Here is a 21,630-nt window from a genome sequence, read left to right on the forward strand (position 1 = left end):
ACAAAACTACATACTCTCTTTAGCAACTTTGTTGCGATAGTATAAAATAGCTGCACGAAATAAGCTGTGAGCTATTTTTTTTAGAAATACTTTTTCGACGATTTACCATGGGAAGCTAATTTTTTTTAAATATGAATTATAAAGAATTTGATTTCACAAATATATAAAATATATATATATAAATATATATATAAAATATAAATATATATGTTTTGTCTTTTATCCATGAATAAGTTAACAGACCTCAAACATTCGATCAATTGTTTGAGGAACTAGTAGCTTATTTCGTGCAGCTGTAAACTACTGATGATATCAAAAAGATTTAAATGCAGAATTTTTATAAAATAATTTTTTTATTCGAACAATAACTCAATTTTATTCTATTTGAGTGTTTGTGTAAATGAAAAAATAAGGTCACAGTTTATTTCGTGTAGTGTAATAGTAAAACTGTTAGTACTTCGTATGACCTCCTTTTTGTTTAATTACGTCATTAATACGATTTTCCATTGAAACAACAAGTTTTTGTGTAGTTTCCTGGCTGATCTTTTGCCACTCCTCGAACAACGCTGTTTTTAGATCATTCAAGTTACTAATCTGTCTTTTCCGTATCGCCAAGCCCAAAATTGCCCACAAATTGTCAATGACGTTTAAGTCAGGAGATTGTGGGGATGGATTCATGAGGTGTGGACAGTTTTAAATCAGCCATGATTGCACAATCGCCGATTTGTGTTTCGGGTCATTGTCCTGGTAATATCGGAAACTATCGCATACACCCAAAGCATCGGCACTTTGCAACAAATTTTCTTTTAGTATGTTTAAATATACATGCTTGTCCATTGTGCCGTCAACGAAAACTAGTTTTCCAACTCCAGAAGCAGCCATGCAAGTCCAAACCATGGCACTTCCTCCACCGTGCTTAAAAGTTGCCTTAAAATTTTTATATTGAAGTTCTGTATTGGGTTTGCGCCACACATAATTCAATCCGATCCAAAAATGTTGAATTTGGACTCATCGACGAAAATGACAGCTTCCCAGAACGAATTTGTCTTCGTAACCTTGTCTCGAGCAAATTTAAGCCCACTTTGTATATTTTTTTCGAATAAAGGGCTTTTTGAGACTACTCGACCATTGAAGGCATTTTATTGGGCGCATTTCTGCCATTATCCACCACTCGATTTTCACGCACAAAACGCTGTATGATGTATTGAACTGTACTAGTACTCAATCCTACCATCTCAGCTATTTTTCGCTAGCTTTGTCCTTGTTTAAAACATTAAAAACTACTTCTCTGTTTTCAACGCTAGTCCGTGGACCCATCTTTAAAAATACGTTTTTTATACTCTCGCAACAAACTTGCTAAAGAGAGTATTATAGTTTTGTTCTCATAACGGTTGTTTGTTTCACCCAGAAATAAAAAATGGATATGGTTTTATATATATACTAGCAGACCCGGCCTCACGTTTTTGTTGCTAAGGTATACATTAAATTAAGTTGGTCCAATCTTGGCTTCGGCGACGATATTGATTACTCGAGCTTGATTTATGTTACGCAGCATGATGACAACTCACACCACTTTTAATTGCAAAGTGAGTGGTAATAGTACAATCAATTTTAAATAGTTTTGGATAATTGACTACGTCATCCTAGTTTGTAGCTGTGTCAACCCTCTTGGACCGAAATTCTAAATTGTCGCATTAAGATCATCGATATCTTTGTTTTACCACCAATATAGGTCATTCATTTATGATTATCATATTGAGGTTTCATGTCAGGAAAACTTCTCTTTCGAGTCAATGATGTGACAGAAATCTGTTGGAAATGCTATTAATCCATCGAGGTGTCAACTGCCGACTGCTTCTATAATCGCAATTTGATATTGTTGCAAAAACACTCATATGTAAGTTGGTAATTGGCGATTCTTTATGTGTCGCCACAAATTAAATGATTTTAAGCATGCGATTAGCCCGTCAGTAACAGTTGATCCAGGAATAATAATTGGAAGAGTCTGGCGTAAATCACCTGCTAACAGAATCCTGGCTCCACCAAAAACGTTCATCGACAATCAAGATCTTTTAAAGTCCTGTGCAGTACCTCCAACGACTTCTTGAATATTTGGAAAATCTTCGTTAAAGCGCTATTTTTGGCGATTTTTCCGACTGGTGTTTCGTTCATTTGCAATTTAGGAGTAATTTCAAGGCCGAATGTGCCGTTTGTTTGCCTACTAACAGGTGACAAGTTGCTGTTCCCGTTAATCTTGGTGGTGAAAATGAGTGAAATTGGTTCAGGAATTACATCAGCCCTCATATACTATATATGATGATTTTCTATTGGACTTTATGGCGAATATATATGTCAAATTGTGTGTTATCTAAATAAAATTACATCAAAAATTGCGAGAGTATAAAATGTTCGGTTGGACCCGAACTTAGCCTTTCCTTATTTGTTACAAATTGTTTTGGGCTATCGACACAACCTTATACAATTGAACAATAACAAAAATATTTTAACAAAGCAACAATGATAATCTTCAAAAAATTCTTTTTTTGTTTTCTCTTTTTATATTTTTCTTGTCAACTCGACAAAAATTCTCTTATTATTATCTTCCTCTCAATTTTACCATATTTACTCACTTTCTAACCTTTTCCTGGCTTTCCACGAATATTTCAAGACTAAAATTAGCCAGATCGGTTTGGCCGTTCTCGTTTTTTTGCGGCACAAACGAACAGCAATTCATTTTTATATTATATTATTATCAAGCAACAATTTTTTTTTAATTCCGCACACGACCATTCAGTCGGGAGCCGATCGCGCGAATGATCTTAACCCCCCCTCCCGTACCCCGTGCCCGAGTGACGCCTACAACTCTACAAAGCATAGTTAGCAGCCGAGCGGCTTTTCAAAATTTAATTTATTTTAACTCGTGATATCTTTTGAATGGAATGTCAGAATCTAATAATTCAAAAAGTTATATAAAGGTTTTGAAGCGATCTTAAATAATAAATCATTTATTTTGATAAGGATTAATACTAAGGTACAAATAAAGAGCCTTTTCAAGTAGTGGTATTTTGATTAATTTTTTTATATAAAATTGCTTATTGTGACAAAACTATAATAGTTAGAGATATCATGTCGCGTTTTTTATAGGTAATGATAAGTTCAACAAAATTGTAGTACATCACTTTGTTATATCTTCAATCGTTTTCGCAGCATTCGCGATTAAAGAAAGTTTTTTGGTATTTTTTTACATTATCGGAGTTTTTGTAAGGAACCCAATTTTTTTTTTTTAAACTAAATATAGCCTATGTCACTCAGGGATAGTATAGCTTTCCAACGGTGAAAGAATTTTTTAAATCGGTTCAGTAGTTTCGGAGCCTATTCGAGACAAACAAACAAAAAAAACAAACCTTTCCTATTTATAATATTAGTATAGATATGTAAATGATCAGAAGGTCGAGTGAGAGTTGAAATCCGGATTTCTGTCCGTCCGTCTACCGGTACAAGCGATAACTTGAGTAAAAATTGAGATATCTTAATTTAACTTGAAACACATATTTGAATGTAATTATACTCTCGCAACCTGTTGCAGATTTGGATGTAATTTTTTTAGAAAAATGGGCATGACCCCACCCCCAAATAGGTTTTTTTGTATATAACTCGCAAACCAATAAAGCTATATAAACCAAACTTTCTGCAGTCGTTTATTTCAGCCATTTCCTTATACACATTTGGATGTAATTTTTTTAGAAAAGTGGGCATGACCCCACCCCCAAATAGGTTTTTTGTATATAACTCGCAAACCAATAAAGCTATATAAACCAAACTTTCTGCAGTCGTTTATTTCAGCCATTTCCTTATACAGCCCAAAATTTTTTTTACAATTGATGCAATAGATCATATACAGTGTTTGTGTAAAGTTTTATTTCGCTATCTTCATTGGTTCCTAATGTATATATTATAAAGTGAAGGAATAAGATGAAATTCAAAAATGAGTTATATGGGAAGTTGTCGTGGTTGTGAACCAATTTCGTCCATTTTCCACACGTGTCATCAGGGTGTCAAGGGCGACGCCACGCCCATTTTCCATTTTGTAAAAAAATCTCAGTGCAGCTTCCTTCTGCCATGTCTTATGTAAAATTTGGTGTTTCTGACGTTTTTCGTTAGTGAGTTAACGCACTTTTAGTAATTTTCAACCTAACCTTTGTATGGGAGGTGAGCGTGGTTATTATCTGATTTCTTTCATTTTTGGACTGTATAAGGAAATGGCTAAAATAAACGACTGCAGAAAGTTTGGAAAATTAGCTTTACTGGTTTGCGAGATTTGGGGGCGGGGCCACGCCCACTTCCCCAAAAAAAATTACATCCAAATATGCCCCTTCCTTGTGCGATCCTTTTTCCAAAGCTTACTGTTATAACTTTATTTATGGCTTAGTTATGACACCTTATGTGTTTTTGGATTTCGCAATTTTGTGGGCGTGGAAGTGGACCGATTTTGCCCATTTTCGAAAGCAACCCTCTCACGGTCCCAAGGAACATATGTTCCAAGTTTCATTAAGATATCTAAATTTTTACTCAAGTTATCGCTTGCAAGAATGGACGGACGGACAGACATCCGGATTTCAACTCCACTCCTCATCCTGATCATTTATATATATATACATATATAACCCCATATCTAACTCTTTTATTTTTTGGTGACACAAACAACCGTTATGTGTACAAAACTATAATACTCTGTGCAACAGGTTATATATATATATATTTGGCGTAGGAACCGCTTTAAGCGATTATAGCCGAATCCACCAGAGCGCGCCACTCATTCCTCCTTTTTGCTTTTTGGCGCCAACTGGAAACACCAAGTGAAGCCAGGTCACTTTGCACTTGGTCTTTCCACCGGAGTGGAGGTCGTCCTCTTCCGCGGCTTCCTCCAGCGGGTACTGCATCGAATACTTTCAGAGCTTGAGTGTTTTCTTCCATCCGTACAACATGACCTAGCCAGCGTAGCCGCTGTCGTTTTATTCGCTGAACTATGTCAATGTCGTCGTATAAATCGTACAGCTCATCGTTCCATCGTCTGCTGTATTCGCCGTTGCCAATGTTTAGAGGACCATAAATCTTGCGCAAAACCTTTCTCTCGAAAACCCCAAGAGTCGTCTCATCGGATGTTGTCATCGTCCACGCTTCAGCGCCATACATCAGGACGGGAATAATGAACGACTTATAGAGTTTGATTTTGGTTCGTCGAGAGAGGACTTTACTTTTCAATTGCCTACTCAGTCCAAAGTAGCACCTGTTGGCAAGAGTGATTCTGCGTTGGATTTCAAGGCTGACATTGTTGGTGTTGTTAATGCTGGTTCCCAGATAAACGAAATTATCTACAACTTCAAAGTTATGACTGTCAACAGTGACGTGGGAGCCAAGACGCGAGTGCGCTGACTGTTTGTTTGATGACAGGAGATATTTCGTCTTGTCCTCATTCACCACCAGACCCATACGCTTCGCTTCTTTATCTAGTCTGGAAAACGCAGAACAAACGGCACGGTTGTTGCTTCCGATGATATCAATATCATCGGCATACGCCAGGAGCTGTACACTCTTGTAGAAGATTGTACCCTCTCTATTTAGTTCTGCTGCTCGTATTATTTTTTCCAGCAATAGATTGAAGAAGTCGCACGATAGTGAGTCACCCTGTCTGAAGCCTCGTTTGGTATCGAGCGGCTCGAAGAGGTCCTTCCCGATCCTGACGGAGCTTTTGGTGTTGCTCAACGTCAACTTACATAGCCGTATTAGTTTTGCAGGGATACCAAATTCAGACATCGCGGTATAAAGGCAGCTCCTTTTCGTGCTATCGAAGGCAGCTTTAAAATCGATAAAAAGATGGTGAGTATCGATTCTTCTCTCTCGGGTCTTTTCCAAGATTTGGCGCATGGTGAATATCTGGTCCATTGTGGATTTTCCAGGTCTAAAGCCACACTGATAAGGTCCAATCAGTTCGTTGACGGTGGGCTTTAGTCTTTCACACACTACGCTCGACAAAACCTTATAGGCGATATTCAGGAGGCTTATTCCACGGTAATTGGCGCAAATTGTGGGGTCTCCCTTTTTGTGTATTGGGCAGAGTACACTGAGATTCCAATCGTCAGGCATGCTTTCTTCCGACCATATTCTGCAAAGAAGCTGATGCATGTACCTTATCAGTTCTTCGCCGCCGTATTTGAATAGCTCGACCGGTATTCCATCGGCCCCGCCGCGATTAGCCTCAGGCCGTTTGGCGATGTTTCGTCATGGAGGCTGAATTTTCCGACTGTTGTGCCAAAGACACCTTCTTTACCCACCCTGGCGTTAAAATCGCCAAGCACGATTTTGACATCGTGGCGAGGGCAGCGCTCATAGGTGCATTCTAGGCGCTCATAGAAAGCATCTTTGGTCACATCGTCCTTCTCTTCCGTTGGGGCGTGGGCGCAAATCAGCGATATGTTGAAGAACCTCGCTTTGATGCGGAATAAAGCCCACCGTATTTTTGAAAAACCTATAATTAGGTATATGGAGATGTTATGACCCGATTTTAATAATTTTTGGAACAGAGACACACTATTAGAAGAAAACAATTTCCTGTGAATTACATTAAATTATCTGAGCGATTTACCCATATTTTCGGTTAAAATATACCCCTAGGCGCTGAGTTCAACATTTTCGATATCTGGGGCCTCGAAAATTTATAGTCCGATTTCGACAATTTTTTCACAAGTGAAGCCAGAGATGATATGCACTGTTTGTGTAAAGTTTTATGCCTCTATCTTCATTGGTTCCTTATGTATACATTATAAAGTGAAGGAATCAGATGGAATTCAAAATTGAGTTATAAGGAAAGTAGTCGTGGTTGTGAACCGATTTCGCCCATTTTTTATCTGCTTTATCATGGTGTCAAGAAAATATTATATAGCAAATTTTATTCAAATCGGTTGAGTAGTTCCTGAGATATGGTTTTTGACAACGCCCATTTTCCATTTTGTAAAAAAACTGAGTGCAGCTTCCTTCTGATATTTCTTGTGTAAAATTTAGTGTTTCTGACTTTTTTCGTTGGTTAGTTAATCCACTTTTAGTAATTTTCAACCTAACGTTTGTATAGGAGGTGGGCGTGGTTAATATCCGATTTCAACTATTTTCATGGTGTGTGGTGTGGTACGTAAAAGAACCGACTGCAGAAAGTTTGGTTTATATAGCTTCATTGGTTTGCGAGACAAATACGAATAACCGATTTGGGGGCGGGCCCACGCCCACTTTCCAAAAATATTACATCCAAATATGCCCTTTCCTAGTGCGAGCCTTTGTTCCAAATTTTACGTTTATAACTATATTTATGGCTTCGTTATGACTGCTTATGTGTTTTTGGTTTTCGCCATTTTGTGGGCGTGGCTGTGGTCCGATTTCGCCCATTGTCAATACTAACCTCCCCAGGGCGCCAAGGAATATATGTACCAAGTTTCGTCAAGATATCTTCGTTTTTACGCAAGTTATCGCTTGCACGGACAGACGGACGGACGGACGGACAGACATCCCGATTTTAACTGTACTCATCATCCTGATCATTTTGATATATATAATCCTATATCTCACTCTTTTATTTCTGGGTGACACAAAACTACATACTCTCTTTAGCAACTTTGTTGCGATAGTATAAAAATAGCTGCACGAAATAAGCTGTGAGCTATTTTTTTTAGAAATACTTTTTCGACGATTTACCATGGGAAACTAATTTTTTTTAAATATGAATTATAAAGAATTTGATTTTACAAATATATAGCAAAAATTTCGCGTTTTAATTTTTTTGATACCATGGTTAGGTTTTATACTCTCGCAACAAAAGTTGCTAAGAGAGTATTATAGTTTTGTTCACATAACGGTTGTTTGTGAGTCATAAAGCTAAAATAGTTAGATATAGGATTACACATATCAAAATGATTAGGATGACGAGACGATTTGAAATCCGGATGTCTGTCAGTCCATCCGTCCGTCTTTCCGTGCAATGGATAACTTGAGTAAAATTGAGATATCTTAACGAAAGTTGGAACACGTATTCCTTGGTTTTTTTTGTGAAACTGGGAAAATCGGTAATTTGTATATATCTCGCAAACCAATTAAGCTATTTATATAAACCAAACTTTCTGCAGTCGGTTCCATTACGTACCCACCAAACACCATGAAAATAGTTAAAATCGGATAATAACCACGCCCAACACCCATACAAAGGTTAGGTTGAAAATTACTAAAAGTGGGTTAACTCACCAACGAAAAAGTCAGAAACACTAAATTTTACACAAGAAATATCAGAAGGAAGCTGCACTCAGTTTGTTTACAAAATGGAAAATGGGCGTTGTCAAAAACCATATCTCAGGAACTACTCAACCGATTTGAATAAAATTTGCTATATAATATTTTCTTGACACCCTTATAAAACAGATAAAAAATGGGCGAAATCGGTTCACAACCACGACTACTTTTCTTGTAACTCAATTTTGAATTCCATCACTTTATAATGTATACATAAGGAACCAATGAAGATAGCAGAATAAAACTATACACAAATAGTATATATGAAGCCAGACTTCACTTGTGAAAAAATTGTCGAAATCGGGCTATAAATTTTCAGGGCCCCAGATAACGAACTTGTTGAACTCAGCGCCTAAGGGTAAATTTTAACCGAAAATATGGGTAAATCGCTCAGATAATTTAATGTAATTCAGAGGAAATTGTTTTCTTCTAATAGTGTGTATCTGTTCCAAAAATTATTAAAATCGGGTCATAACATCTCCATATACCTAATTATAGGTTTTTCATAAATATCATCTCCTAACTCCCATATACCTAATTATAGGTATTTCAAAAATATTCCGCATATATGTATTGGTTAATATGTGAGATATCTTAGCAAAATTAAGTGAGCGTATAGTCTTGGATATAGTGTACCATGCTGGTGAAAATTAATGAAATCGGTTCAGGAATTACCTCAGCTCTCATATCAATATATGACGATTTTCGTAATTCTATTAAACTTTATGCCGAATTTATGGGTAAATTTGTGTGTTATCTTAATAAAATGTTTTCAATAAATTGCGAGAGTATAAAATGTTCGGTTGCTGTATATCAATATATATCCTTAGGACCAATCAAAACATTCCTTAAACTATAAATATAGTGAGTAATGTTAAGTTGGTTTACTTTAATGTGAAAAATTTGGAAATGAAGCAAGATATACCGATGAAATAAATTATATAGCAAACATACAAATAGCAGCAAAAGTAACTAAATACGCTAATGTACGAATCTTAACAGTATTTCTAAATAATTGCAGGACCAAGAAATTCGTCTTCATATTTGGAGAGAGAAGGAACTCAAAGAAAAAAAAATTATGGTTCAGAAACATTGTACGGAAATAATCAATCTTTAAACAATTCTCGCCAGGATTATTTTGCCAGTGATGTTAGTGAGATAGAAGACAATTTCGATCCAGCGAATGCTAACGGTATTAATAGATTGCCGATCTCAAGTGCAAGCGTAGAAAATCAATTTGTGGAGCAAGAAAAGAAAGAGTCTTCATCAGATAATAAACAATTTCCAGAAAGTTTTAAAGCGGAAGCTATTTTCCCAAAAGTTTCAAGGCTTCATGACAATAACTATAATGGGCCTAACGGCCAAAAAATTAAAGGTATTGTAGAAACCAAGCGACAGGTCGATTTATGGAAAAGCAATACCAACAAATCTGAATCCTCAAATATTGTTTACGCTGAACCAAAAAAGTACTCCGGTGGTATTTATGATGGTTCAGATAGAACTGTAGATTCAATAGAGAATTTAGTTCATTATCAGCATTCCATGCTAAAATCACCAATCAGCTTAGGTTCGCGTAAGGGCCATAGGAGAGTTTATAAACCGAGATTTTCAAAACACCGTCAACATCCAAAGATTTTTAACAGTGGAGGTAATGAATACGACATAAGCTCAGAGGAAGGGAATCGATATGTAAGTAACTTTTTTTTTGTAAAATTGGAAGCGGAACTAATGATAATTGTTAGTGACTAACTCATTCTTATATAACAAAAATCGTATTGAAATAGGTAAGATAATAAACAAATAAACCTTAAACGTTAAATTAACGATGCTACTATTCAAATAGTTGCTTTGCTGCGACTATTTGAATAAATGAAAATTGTTTGAAATCCAAGCAGCCTTTGATTTTTGTTTGTGAAAATGAAAATAAAAATTTTATGAACTTGCGCTATTCGAATAATCGACAAACCGAATAGTCGGAAAATAGCGGTTAATCGAATAGTCGAGAACTTACCACTATCTAGATACTGCAAACCGAATACTATTATTCGAATAATGCCCTATCCGGTTAATTCGGTTAGTCGATAAGACGACTCTAATACACAGCACTACATCTAACTCGTTTAGTTTTAGGACTTACAACCAACCATTATGTGAACAAATCTAGTATACTCTCTTAACAACTTTTTTGCGGGAGTATACAAATAATGTATTTCTAGTGTGACATCACCCATCTTAAAAACATAACATAACATTTATATGTAAGAGATACCGAAAAAGAGGACCACAATGTTTGTTGTCTTTTTTTCCGAAAATATACTTAAATCTCTTGTATATTCTAAAGAAATTCAAAGGAGATCGGTTTTTTTCTACTGGAGTGCCTCTGTGCCAAAATTATATATAGTGATTCTCGTTATTCTAGTGGACTTTAAGCCGAATATATGGGTCGAATTAAATAACATTAAATATATAACTTGAGATAGTATAAAATGTTTGTTTACACTTAGCCCTTCTTTCTTGTTTATTATGAACTAGCTTACAAAGAAAAATGTAATAACTTTAATAATATGTTAAATAACAAAACATGGAAATGAAATGTAAATATTTTTCCATGATCAAATCATATATTTTGTATTCAAATTTACGAAATATACATAAATTACACAAAAAAAATAAGATTACAAAATTGCAAAATATTTCTGGGTATGCTGGTTTGTTATTATTAATGTATACGATATATGTATGTATGAACATTAAAACATGTAGATGGCTTTCCACTGCAGCTAAATGCAGCCCATGAAATCAAGGTACCCCTTCCAAAACATCGCTTGTAGCAGGACCGTCGTTCCTGGTGCGAATCTCCCCAATATTTCTTGCAATGATCTGGGCCGACCAAATTTAATTTTTTGTCACTAAAGACTGTATTCTATTGGACTGTATTCTGTATTCCAGCCGTGGAATCATCCTTTCGCACCGATCATAAATGTTGTTTTTCGTCCGCTGCGTCGCAATGTACAATAACACAGCTCGACAAAATTAAAAATTGCTTCTTTGAATTTATCAACTGATTCTAGTTAATTTGGGCGCGCTGAATTCAAATCTGTAATCAGTTTGTCTCTAGTTTTCATGATATAGCTTTTTTTACCCGCCACTAACATATGACCTGAAAAAAAAATCGCAAAAAAAAATTTTTACCTGAATGTTTTTTTTTTAATTCAAATATTTTTTTCGTTTCATAAGTATATTTTACCTTCCAGTCAACTTATAGGTATCAAACCGGTTCGCTTAAGATATGCTTTTTTGATGAATTCGGTTAATTTAACTTAGTAACTCATTGTTGTTACTATTGATGGTATATAAAATATTTCCGAAAATATTATTTTTTGTGTAGTTGCTAGTTGATTAACGGGAATTTTATTTGTATAATATTATTGAGAGTGTTATTTTTTCTTATTGCGCTCCAATTGCATATCGGAAGTTAGTTGCTTGTAAGAAGTGGTTTATTGCAGTTGGCAAAGTTTATTAAAAAGTGTTGATCTCAATAGAAATGACTTCCAGTAGAAGACGGTGTAAAAAAACATAAGACCTATTTCGGAATTTGTTAAAAAATCGTATTTAGATTACTTTAGAGTTGATCTTGGCCAAGGTAAAAGCTGGGCTCCACACATTGTGTACAATACTTGCATTGTAAATTTGCGACAGTGGACTCAAGGAAAACGAAATAGGATTAAGTTTGGTTGCCGATGGTTTGTAGAGAGCCCAGAAATCATTTGGACGACTGCTACTTCTGTTAGTGAATATTGCTTTTATTAATAGGAAAAATCGAAATAAATGGCAGTATCCCGAATAACCGTCAGCTCGCCGTCCAATTCCCAATCCGAAGATGTTCCCATTCCAAAACTGAATGATTCTCTATAGCCGAGTTCGGGGTTTGAACATAATGCCGCTAATGATCTAAGTGATTGCTACAGTGTTTTCGAAGACACAGAAACTATTCCTCAACGTTTTAATCAATGCGAGCTGAATAACTTAATTTGGCCTTATCAAAAGAAGCGTCTGAAGTGTTAGCTTCGAGCTTAAATGATAATAAATTGTTAGAACGTGGAACAAAAATTACTTGTTACCGCACCAGGGATAAAGCTTTTTAAATTTTTTTTATAAGGAAGGCAATCTGGTGTTTTGTAATAATATAAATGGTCTTATGCAGGAAATGGGCTATCCAAGTATCTACCTATCGATTGGCGTCTCTTCGTGGACAGTTCCAAGAGAAGTTTGAAGTGCGTTTTATTGCACAATGGCAATGTGTATGCATCAATTCCAATTGCGCACTCAACAATGAGCACACAGCAATGAAAGAAGAATATAACAATATTGCATTAGTGATGAAAAAGATAAAATACCAAGACCACCAATGGATCATTTGTGTTGATCTTAAAATGGTCAATTTGACCGAAACTGAACGAAATGCGTAGGCATCATTCGTGCAAGTTATAAAAAATTTCTTGGAAATAATAAAGTTCCAAATTATGTTCAATTAGTGGAGAATATGCTAGATAAGTTCAGAGACCTTGGCTGCAACATTTTTTTTTTTTTTGGTTATTTTATATTGCAACTAGTTCTAAAATATTTACAAAAGAAAGACTAACAAGCAACTTATTACAAAATTACAAAAATACTCTGAGAGTATTGGCTAATTTAAAAGATCGCTGGGTTTTACGCGTTTGAGTCGTCTTGGTGGTCCATCTCTTGAAGTTAACATGACTACTTCTTCGTTACAATGCTTTGGCAACCTGGCTTCATGTGTTGCTGCAATTTTTAATATTTCAGCGTTAACTGAGTTTACGTTTAGATCACGCTCTATATCAGCACATCTACAATACCAAGGCGCTTTGACAATAATCCTTAGTATTTTGTTTTGGAATTGTTGGATGACTTTCTTATTATTTGCGTTAGTACATCCCGAGAGTTGTGCATCATAGCTCCATATCGGTTTGAGTACTTGTTTATAGATAAGTAACTTATTTTCGATGGATAACACTGATTTGTTACCAATTAGCCAATTAATATTCTTCAAGTCAAGTGTCATTCCCAAGTATTTAGCGGAGTTGAAGTATGGTATTCGTACACCGTCCAAAAACACGGTTGAACAAAATTTCTTTTCCTCAAATGCTTTTTCTATAGTATTTGTAAATCTATGGATTTGATCAATCGTAGAATGGTTAGCTCGAAACCCAAACCGATGAGCTGGAATTATGGCTTCTCTTTTTATGATTTTATTGAGACGTTTTATGAGAATTTTCTCAAAAAGTTTCGATATTGTCGGTAGAAGTGATATGGGCCTGTAAGAAGATATCCTGGTTTTCATGGCTTTTGAATCATAATAACTTCAGCAATTTTCCAATAAGTTGGCACGTATTTAAGATTAAAAGACGCATTTATAATTCTGGTAATTTTTACTATACTTATGGGAGCAAGCTGTTTTAGAACCTCGGCAATAATCAGGTCGTAACCGGGGGATTTTTTGTTTTTCAGATTTTTATTTCCTCACTTAACTCACTGCTTGTATAATTTCCTCGCTTTCCTGACTGCAGACAGAAGGATAATCTACATTTGTTTCATATGGGGAGAATATTTTAGCTAAATAATCGGAAAATACTTCCGCTTTTTTTGAATTACCTCTGGCCCAAGTATCAGCGCCTATTTTAATGGGACATACGTGAGTTTTTGGTTTTTGTTGTCTTTTACAGCTTTTCCAAAGAAAGTAATCGGAATTTCTTTCATTCGTTAAGGACCGAAGATATTTTGCGAAGCTTTCATTTTTGAATCTTTTAATTTTCCGATTAAGATCTTTTGACACTTTATTTAAAATGGATTTATCAACAGGGCAACCAGTTTGATGCCACTTACGTCGCAGCTTACGCTTTAATTTTATAATTTCTCTTATATCATTGGGATATTGAGAGTTCACAGCATATTTCCTTACTTTCGGTGTACTTTTCCAAACTGCATGTTGCACGCTTGTTTAAAATGTAAAATTTCAGATTCCAGTTAGTCTATATTTAATATAGAGTCATATTTGCTTTCATAACATTCCATGATCTTTCTGAAGTATTCCCAATCTGTACGTTTATTGCACAATGCCGCTGTATTGTCTTTAAAAATTACGGTTTCACTATAGGTTAAGTAGATTGGCGAATGATCCGAGTTTAGGTCATAACCCTGATTAATCGATAGATAGTTCCGCGATATTTTGCCGACAATGAAAACATCTATCAGGTCTGGAATCTTTTGACTATCTGTTGGCCAATATGATGGTAGGCCCGTCGATAATGCAAAACTTCCGGTTGACTGCAGTGCTTTATAAAGTTCTAGCCCCTTTGTAGTCGTAAACCTCGAAACCCAGTATGTATTCTTTGCGTTGAAATCTCCACCCATTATGACTCTATATCTGTGTCTATTTATTAAGTTTTGGTACTCTTCACATTGGATTTGATGTCTTGGTGGACTATACACCGAGGTAAATGAGAGTGGACTTTTAGCTCCGTAAATAGTCACTGTTGTAGTTTGAAACTTATCAGTTATAAGTTTTTCTTCCTCAACATGTTTAATCGTATTTTTAATTAATATTGCACTTCCGCCGCGTGCGCAATTGCTTATCATACATACGTGAACATTTTCCGAGTTCAATATAATTTCGATTTCATCCTTATGTTTGATTAACCCATTTGAGTTCCATAGAAGAATCTTTATTGAATTAGACAGCTTTGTTGTTTAACAGATATTTTTCAAGTTTACATAAACGATTTTGAAAGGAGGTGTTGAATTCCTCTTACTTATTGAGTTTCTGTAAGGTCTGCGATAAAATGCCATTATTGGAAATGTTCTCGTTATTATTAGCTTTTGAAACATGAGCAAAAGTAGATTTTTTCAATATTTCAGTTATAATTTTAGGGCCTTCTTGTTCATTAGTTTTCATTTTGAAATCTGCAGGATCTTCTACCTTTCGAGTTATACTGTCAGATTTTTTGTGGCCAATTGTTTTAGCTCGTAGTTTATGTAATTCTTTGACAACAAGGCAGCCTCTATAGTTGGCTGGATGCGCTTCGCCATAGTTCCAACATTTAGGCTGCTGTTGCTCTGGTTTTGAACATTCAGAGGTCTTATGCTTGCCGGAACACTTAACGCATTTTGGTCGTTTACCACAATAATTTTGTGTGTGACCAAATGACTGCCAATGTTTGCATAGTTTTGGTCTCATAGATCTTTTTTTATATCTTCCATGGGATCAAATGATACCAAAAACATGTCGAGAGGAGTTTTATCTTTCCATTTAATTCTATTGACAGCACTCAGTGCATTTAAACCTTGCTCTTTCAAGTCATTTATAATAGATTTCGGATCATAAGAAAGCAAATTTTTTATAATTACCCTAATTGGCCGTGTTTGTTTATTCTCAAAACTATACCAAGATATATTCCTGTTCGAAAGTGCTTTTGAAATGTTTCTGTAGTCTTCCTCAGAGAAAGTATTTAGCTTATATATTCCACTATTTAATAGTTTAATGGTAAAATTTGTTTTTGCTTCCGATTTTGCAATTGTATATATGTAGCTGCTGATAATTGCTGCCGTTAGAATCTCCAGACACCATAATTGGGGGAGGCCGCGAACTATTTTTTGGTGTAAGCGGTTTTGATGGTACTTTATCTGCCTGCAGGAGAATACTCCGCTTTTCGTTTTTTAGCTGGTATTTTTTTCAATATCCATTCAGTTTCTTTTGCTAATTCTTCTTCATCCGTTGAGAATATGGCCTTATTTTCTGAGTTAGGAATTTTGTTTTCTTCAATAGACTTAAGCTTCAGGTTTTCAGCTTTTAGAGTATTTACTTCTAATGACAGTTTTGCGCACATTTGTTCCATTTCCTCAAGTTTTTTCGTTACTCCTTCAATAGTTACATCTGTTTAGCTGTTTTATTTAACTTACCACTTCCTGCAGGTGGTGTTTTAATAATTGGCATTACGTTTAAAAATTGCTTATTATTATGTATATAATTGCATATAAACAATAAAGATTACAAAATAAATAATACTTGGTAACTCTATAATTTAGTTGCCTTGTGTAAAATTATTGACCTTAATTTTAGTATACTTTTAGGCTAAGGTACAATAAGCTATAATATTAGGTTAACTTTTGTGGCGCCAAAAAGTCTCCAATCCACTGATTTATGCGAAATAATTTAAAATAATTCCAATAATAATGAAAAAAATTATTTAATTTAATAATTATTTAAGTACTGTTCATCGGACTTTAAAATTTTTGTGAACATTAAATCTAGCACAAAGCCCTAAGTACGCCTCGGTGGTGTGTTAAAAGATGAAAATTAATGTAAACAAACCAAAGGTTTTCTACTGTATATACTGAGCCGCTGCTTCTACACTCCAACGTACCTGAACGTCGCGCTTTGCATTCTTCAGATTGATTTTGTTATATTTCTCGCCTTTTTCAGTAAATTATTTTATTTTTTTTTAACACACACTATTATTCACTCTTTTATCACTCAGAGTTGCCAACTAATCTTTTGAGTTGCCAACTAATCTTGGCTGCAACATGAGTATTAAAATCCATTATTTGCACAGTCACTTGGACCGATTTCCCGAAAATTTGAGCAATTTAAGCGAAGAACAAGGAGAAAGCTGTCACCAAGATATCAAAATTATGGAGAATCGGTACCAGGGAAGGTGGGATACACATATGATGGCAGACTACTGTTGGAATTTGCAAAGAGGCTCTGATCCGGCTGTTCATTCCAGATTGTCTCTTAAAAGAAGCTATACATTACACTGGTCGACACAAAAAATGAAACAAAGATCAGACAATGATATTCTTATAGGATTTTCATCGCTGAACACGAATATGACCTCCAAAAGTGCCCATCACGTCGAAATTTTGAGCAAAATGGACTCAAAGTCTCAAAAAACCCTGTTTTTGACATTTTTTGATCACGTGTAGAGAATTATGCTGACGTGCTAGAAGTCTTTAATTAGGCTTAAATTGAAGCTTAAACTGTCAACTATAAGAATCAAATCGAAAAAGTTCTGAATCAGTCAAAAATTTTCATATAGCACAACTTTTTCATGTGCGCGCGAGAGTTTTAGGTTTGTTCGAGCGGAGGAATAAAAATGCCGACGATGTTACTTCTATGACATTATATTTTATTCTCTGCTGTTTCAAGTTATGTTCTGCTTATATAACTACTAAAGTGATTACAATTTTCTTAATCTATTTCTTTGTTTTGTTTATTTTCTTATGAAATACAATATTTGTAAAATGTAATCTTATTTTCTATTGAATGCAAACAAACATGACTGTGGTTTACCCGATAATGTTTGGGTTATCATTACAGTCAAACATAAGGACCAAAACATGTTTGTATGCATTTGCATTATGTTCTTTATCTCAACTTGTTATCTTATATTTTTTGTAATGTTTACTTGTTTTTCTTTAATCTTTTATTTTGTCCAATTTACAATATTTTGTTGTGTGGTGTTTGGTTGGGATGATAGTGTACACATAACTCCTCCCTCCCTTAATGGAAAACTCTCCTGAGTTTGAATAGTATTGTTTTTCTTTTTTTTAATTTTACAAGATATTAAAATTATTATTATAATCACAATAAAACTTAAAATTGATATTCCAATATGAGAGATTAATTTCTTTTAAATTTTCTTCGTTTTTAAATACAAGGTCGTTAATTGTAATTTTGTTAGTGAAATTGTGAGTATCATAGTTTGGATAATAAAATCTCTGATGGTATGACATTTTAGTATTCGAGAATGTTTGGTATAGGGTCTTAATAGTGCAGTTATTATAATGAATCAATGTAGTGTTTTTCAACTTAATTTTTCTGTTGTCGCAGTTCTGGTTTAGTTCTATGCTATTTGCATTTTTTATTAAAATAGTTTCTTCATCAATTTGAAAAATTTCTGTAATGCTATTTTTGATAAGTACACAATTTAATAAGTAGATGCAATGTTTAGAAATTTGTAGTTCATTGAGTGTTTTAGCTTCTTCGAATTTATACGTGACATTTTTGTATTCAAAAACATTTTCGATTTCTTCTGTTATTTCTTTACCTGCTGTGTTTGGTATAGGAATAATAGTTTTTAATTGTACTTCCAGTTTGGCTGCATTGCTAATTATTACAATTGCTATCATCAATGTTATTTTGAAGATGCATTTGACCTAAAAATTTGTTTGGACGTTTAATATTTGTCGGGTGAATATTATCTAATGGCAATTTTCTATACCTTGGTTCGTATTTGTGCCGAACCGCTTTATAATTTTTTACGTAACCTTCTTTTTGAGTGTTATTAAACTTTTCTCTATTTCTATTTAGTTTTCCTATGTATTTTTCTTTAGTCTTCTGAATAGTGTCTTTAATCAAATTCTTATCAGTTTTTCCATTTATAACCTCAAGAGGTGTGGCTTTAATTGTAGAATGATAAGATTTGTTATATCATTCTATGCTTTGAAATACTTTTTCCGCTGTCGAAAGGCTTGGTTTTTCAATTTCTAGGACTCTAATTCTTTCGGATAGAGTATTATGAAATCTTTCGATATCTGAATTCCCAGTATGACTGTTTGGTTTTGTAAAATGAACTTCTATTTCTTCTTTCCTAAAAAAATCTTTTATGTTAATTGAGTTGAATTCATTATCTAATATTAATATTCTGGGTCTACCTTTGATAGAAAAGAATAATCTAAGCTTTTCTATAATAGTTATACTGTTTCTATCTTCTAGCTGAAATGCCATAGCAAATTTCGCAAATTTGTCTATAAAAGTAAGGAAGTAACATTTTTTATTTATGTATATATCCGCGTGAACTATTTCATTTATATCTGATGGTGTTTTCGTTAATTGAAATTTTGGTTTTAAAGGTTTTCTATCATATTTTGCTCTATTGCAAACATCGCAATTATTTATATATTTTTGAATCAAAACTTTCAAATTTTTTCAGTATATTAGTTTTTTCAAATTTTCATAATTTTCGTTAATACCTGCATGGCCTGTTTCATTTTTATGATATTGAGCAATTTGTTTATAAACTTGTTCTTCATTTTTCATATCTTTAGCATGGCATTCACATCTAAAAAACTTTACCTGTCTATTAAATATTTGAATAAGCTTTTGCTGAACTATATTGTACTGATTATCGGTTAAATAAGAAAAAATACCTACTTTTCCACTATTTATGTGCTTACGACATAGATCAGATAAGAGATCAAATGCTCTGCCGTAAATGTATGGTCTATAATATGTCACTGCCCAGACAATAGCTAGTAGTTCTTTTTCTGTAGTGGAATAACTTCTTTCGTGTTTGTTAAGTGTTCGACTAGCATAGCTTATAGGATGACTGATGACGCCAATTGCAAAGTCACTTGCATCAGTTGAAATGCCAAATTTTTTGTTAAAGTCTGGATATTTCAATATTGGTGGGCTTACTAATAGATTTTTAAGTTTTTCAAAGGATGATATGTACTGAGGATCGCGAGTGTTTATTTTAATATCCTTTTTTAAATATTTTGTTAAACCATGTGCTACTTTAGCGTAATGTCTTACAAATTTTCTATAATAACCTGTTATACCTAGGAATGATTTAATTTGCTTTGATGTAGTAGGCAACTTTAGTTTTTGAATGTTTTCGATTTTGCTTAAATTTGGTTGTATCCCTTCTGTTGTTAAAGTGTGACCTAGAAATTCAGTTGTTTTCGCGAAAAATTTGCATTTATCTACCTGAATCTTTAAATTATGGTTTCTTAATGCTGAAAATATTTTGGTGATATTTTGGGTATGTTCTTCAATACTTGAACTAAAAATTAAGATGTCGTCTAAATAAACTACACATATCTTGTTGATATATTCCCTAAGAACTGAATTCATTAAACGTTGAAAAGTTGCTGGTGCATTCTTTAGTCCGAAAGGCATTCTTATAAATTCAAAGTGTCCTTGGGGTGTAGAAAAAGCTGTTTTTGGTCTATCTTCTTCTTTTATTAATACTTGATGAAAGCCTTTTGCAAGATCTAATGTTTTAAAATACTGAGCTCTTCCAAGTTTGCTGAGTATTGTTTCTATATGGGGTATTGGAAATTTGTCATCTATAGTGACTTCGTTTATCTTTCTGTAGTCAATAACTATTCTCCATTTTTTTTCCTTGAATTGTCTTGCTTTTTCGGTACAATCCAAAGAGGCGAGTTGTACGGGGAATTACTTTCTTTAATTATACCTTGGCGCAACATCTCGTTCATCTGTCTACTAATTTCTTCTTCATGAATTTGGGGATATCTATAAATTTTATTATAAGTTGGTCTACTTGTTTTTGTAACTATTTCATGCTGAATTTCATGAGTATGAGAAAGGTTTTTACCTTCTTGGAAAAATAAATCGCTATTTGCTTTTAGAATGTATTCTAATTTTTGCTTTTCTTCTTCATTCATGTCACTATTTGATAAAATATCTAGCAAATTCTCTTTACATTCTGTAAGTATATTAATATCTTCGTAATTGTAAGGGCATGAGTTTATAAATTTAATTTTGTTGCCGTTTATTTCTACATACTCCTTTTCTGAATTAATTATTGCTTTAATGTATGCGATTGGCGTTGCAACCGTTTAGCCGGTAATAGCCGAATCGACGATAGTGCGCCACCTCTCTCTCTCCTTCGCAGTTCGGCGCCAGTTGGAGATCCCAAGTTTAACCAGGTCGCTCTCCACCTGGTCCCTCCAACAGAGTGGAGGCCTTCCCCTTCCTCGGCTTCCTCCGGCGGGTACTGCATCGAACACTTTCAGTGCTGGAGTGTTTTCGTCCATTCGGACAACATGACCTAGCCAGCGTAGCCGCTGTCTTTTTATTCGCTGAACTATGTCAATGTCGTCGTATAACTCGTACAGCTCATCGTTCCACCGTCTGCGGTATTCGCCGTTGCCAATGTTCTTAGGACCATAAATCTTGCGCAAAATTTTCCTCTCGAAAACTCCTAGTGTCGTCTCATCTGATGTTGACATCGTCCAAGCTTCTGCACCGTAGAGCAGGACGGGAATGATAAGCGACTTGTAGAGCTTGATTTTGGTTCGTCGAGAGAGGACTTTACTGTTCAATTGCCTACTCAGTCCAAAGTAGCACCTGTTGGCAAGAGTTATTCTACGCTGGATTTCGAGCCTGACATCGTGTTGTTCGTGTTGTTGATGCTGGTTCCCAGGTATACGAAATTATCTACGACCTCGAAGTTATGACTGTCAACAGTGACGTGG

At 34.6% G+C, this 21,630-nt stretch overlaps 1 protein-coding gene across 11 annotated transcripts in view; it reads left to right on the plus strand.

Annotated features, from left to right (window-relative positions):
• The window catches only part of LOC105219969 (uncharacterized), an 833,969-nt gene that overhangs the window by 152,880 nt on the left and 659,459 nt on the right, over positions 1-21,630 (plus strand). For all 11 annotated transcript variants that reach the window (XM_054225503.1, XM_054225502.1, XM_054225506.1 and 8 more), the window contains exon 3: positions 9,350-10,017. In XM_054225503.1, coding sequence (XP_054081478.1) covers positions 9,350-10,017 — 668 coding nt within the window. The remainder of the gene's footprint in view (positions 1-9,349; positions 10,018-21,630) is intronic.

The sequence above is a fragment of the Zeugodacus cucurbitae genome, chromosome 2 (assembly GCF_028554725.1).
Source record: "Zeugodacus cucurbitae isolate PBARC_wt_2022May chromosome 2, idZeuCucr1.2, whole genome shotgun sequence".
Lineage (NCBI taxonomy): Eukaryota > Metazoa > Arthropoda > Insecta > Diptera > Tephritidae > Zeugodacus > Zeugodacus cucurbitae.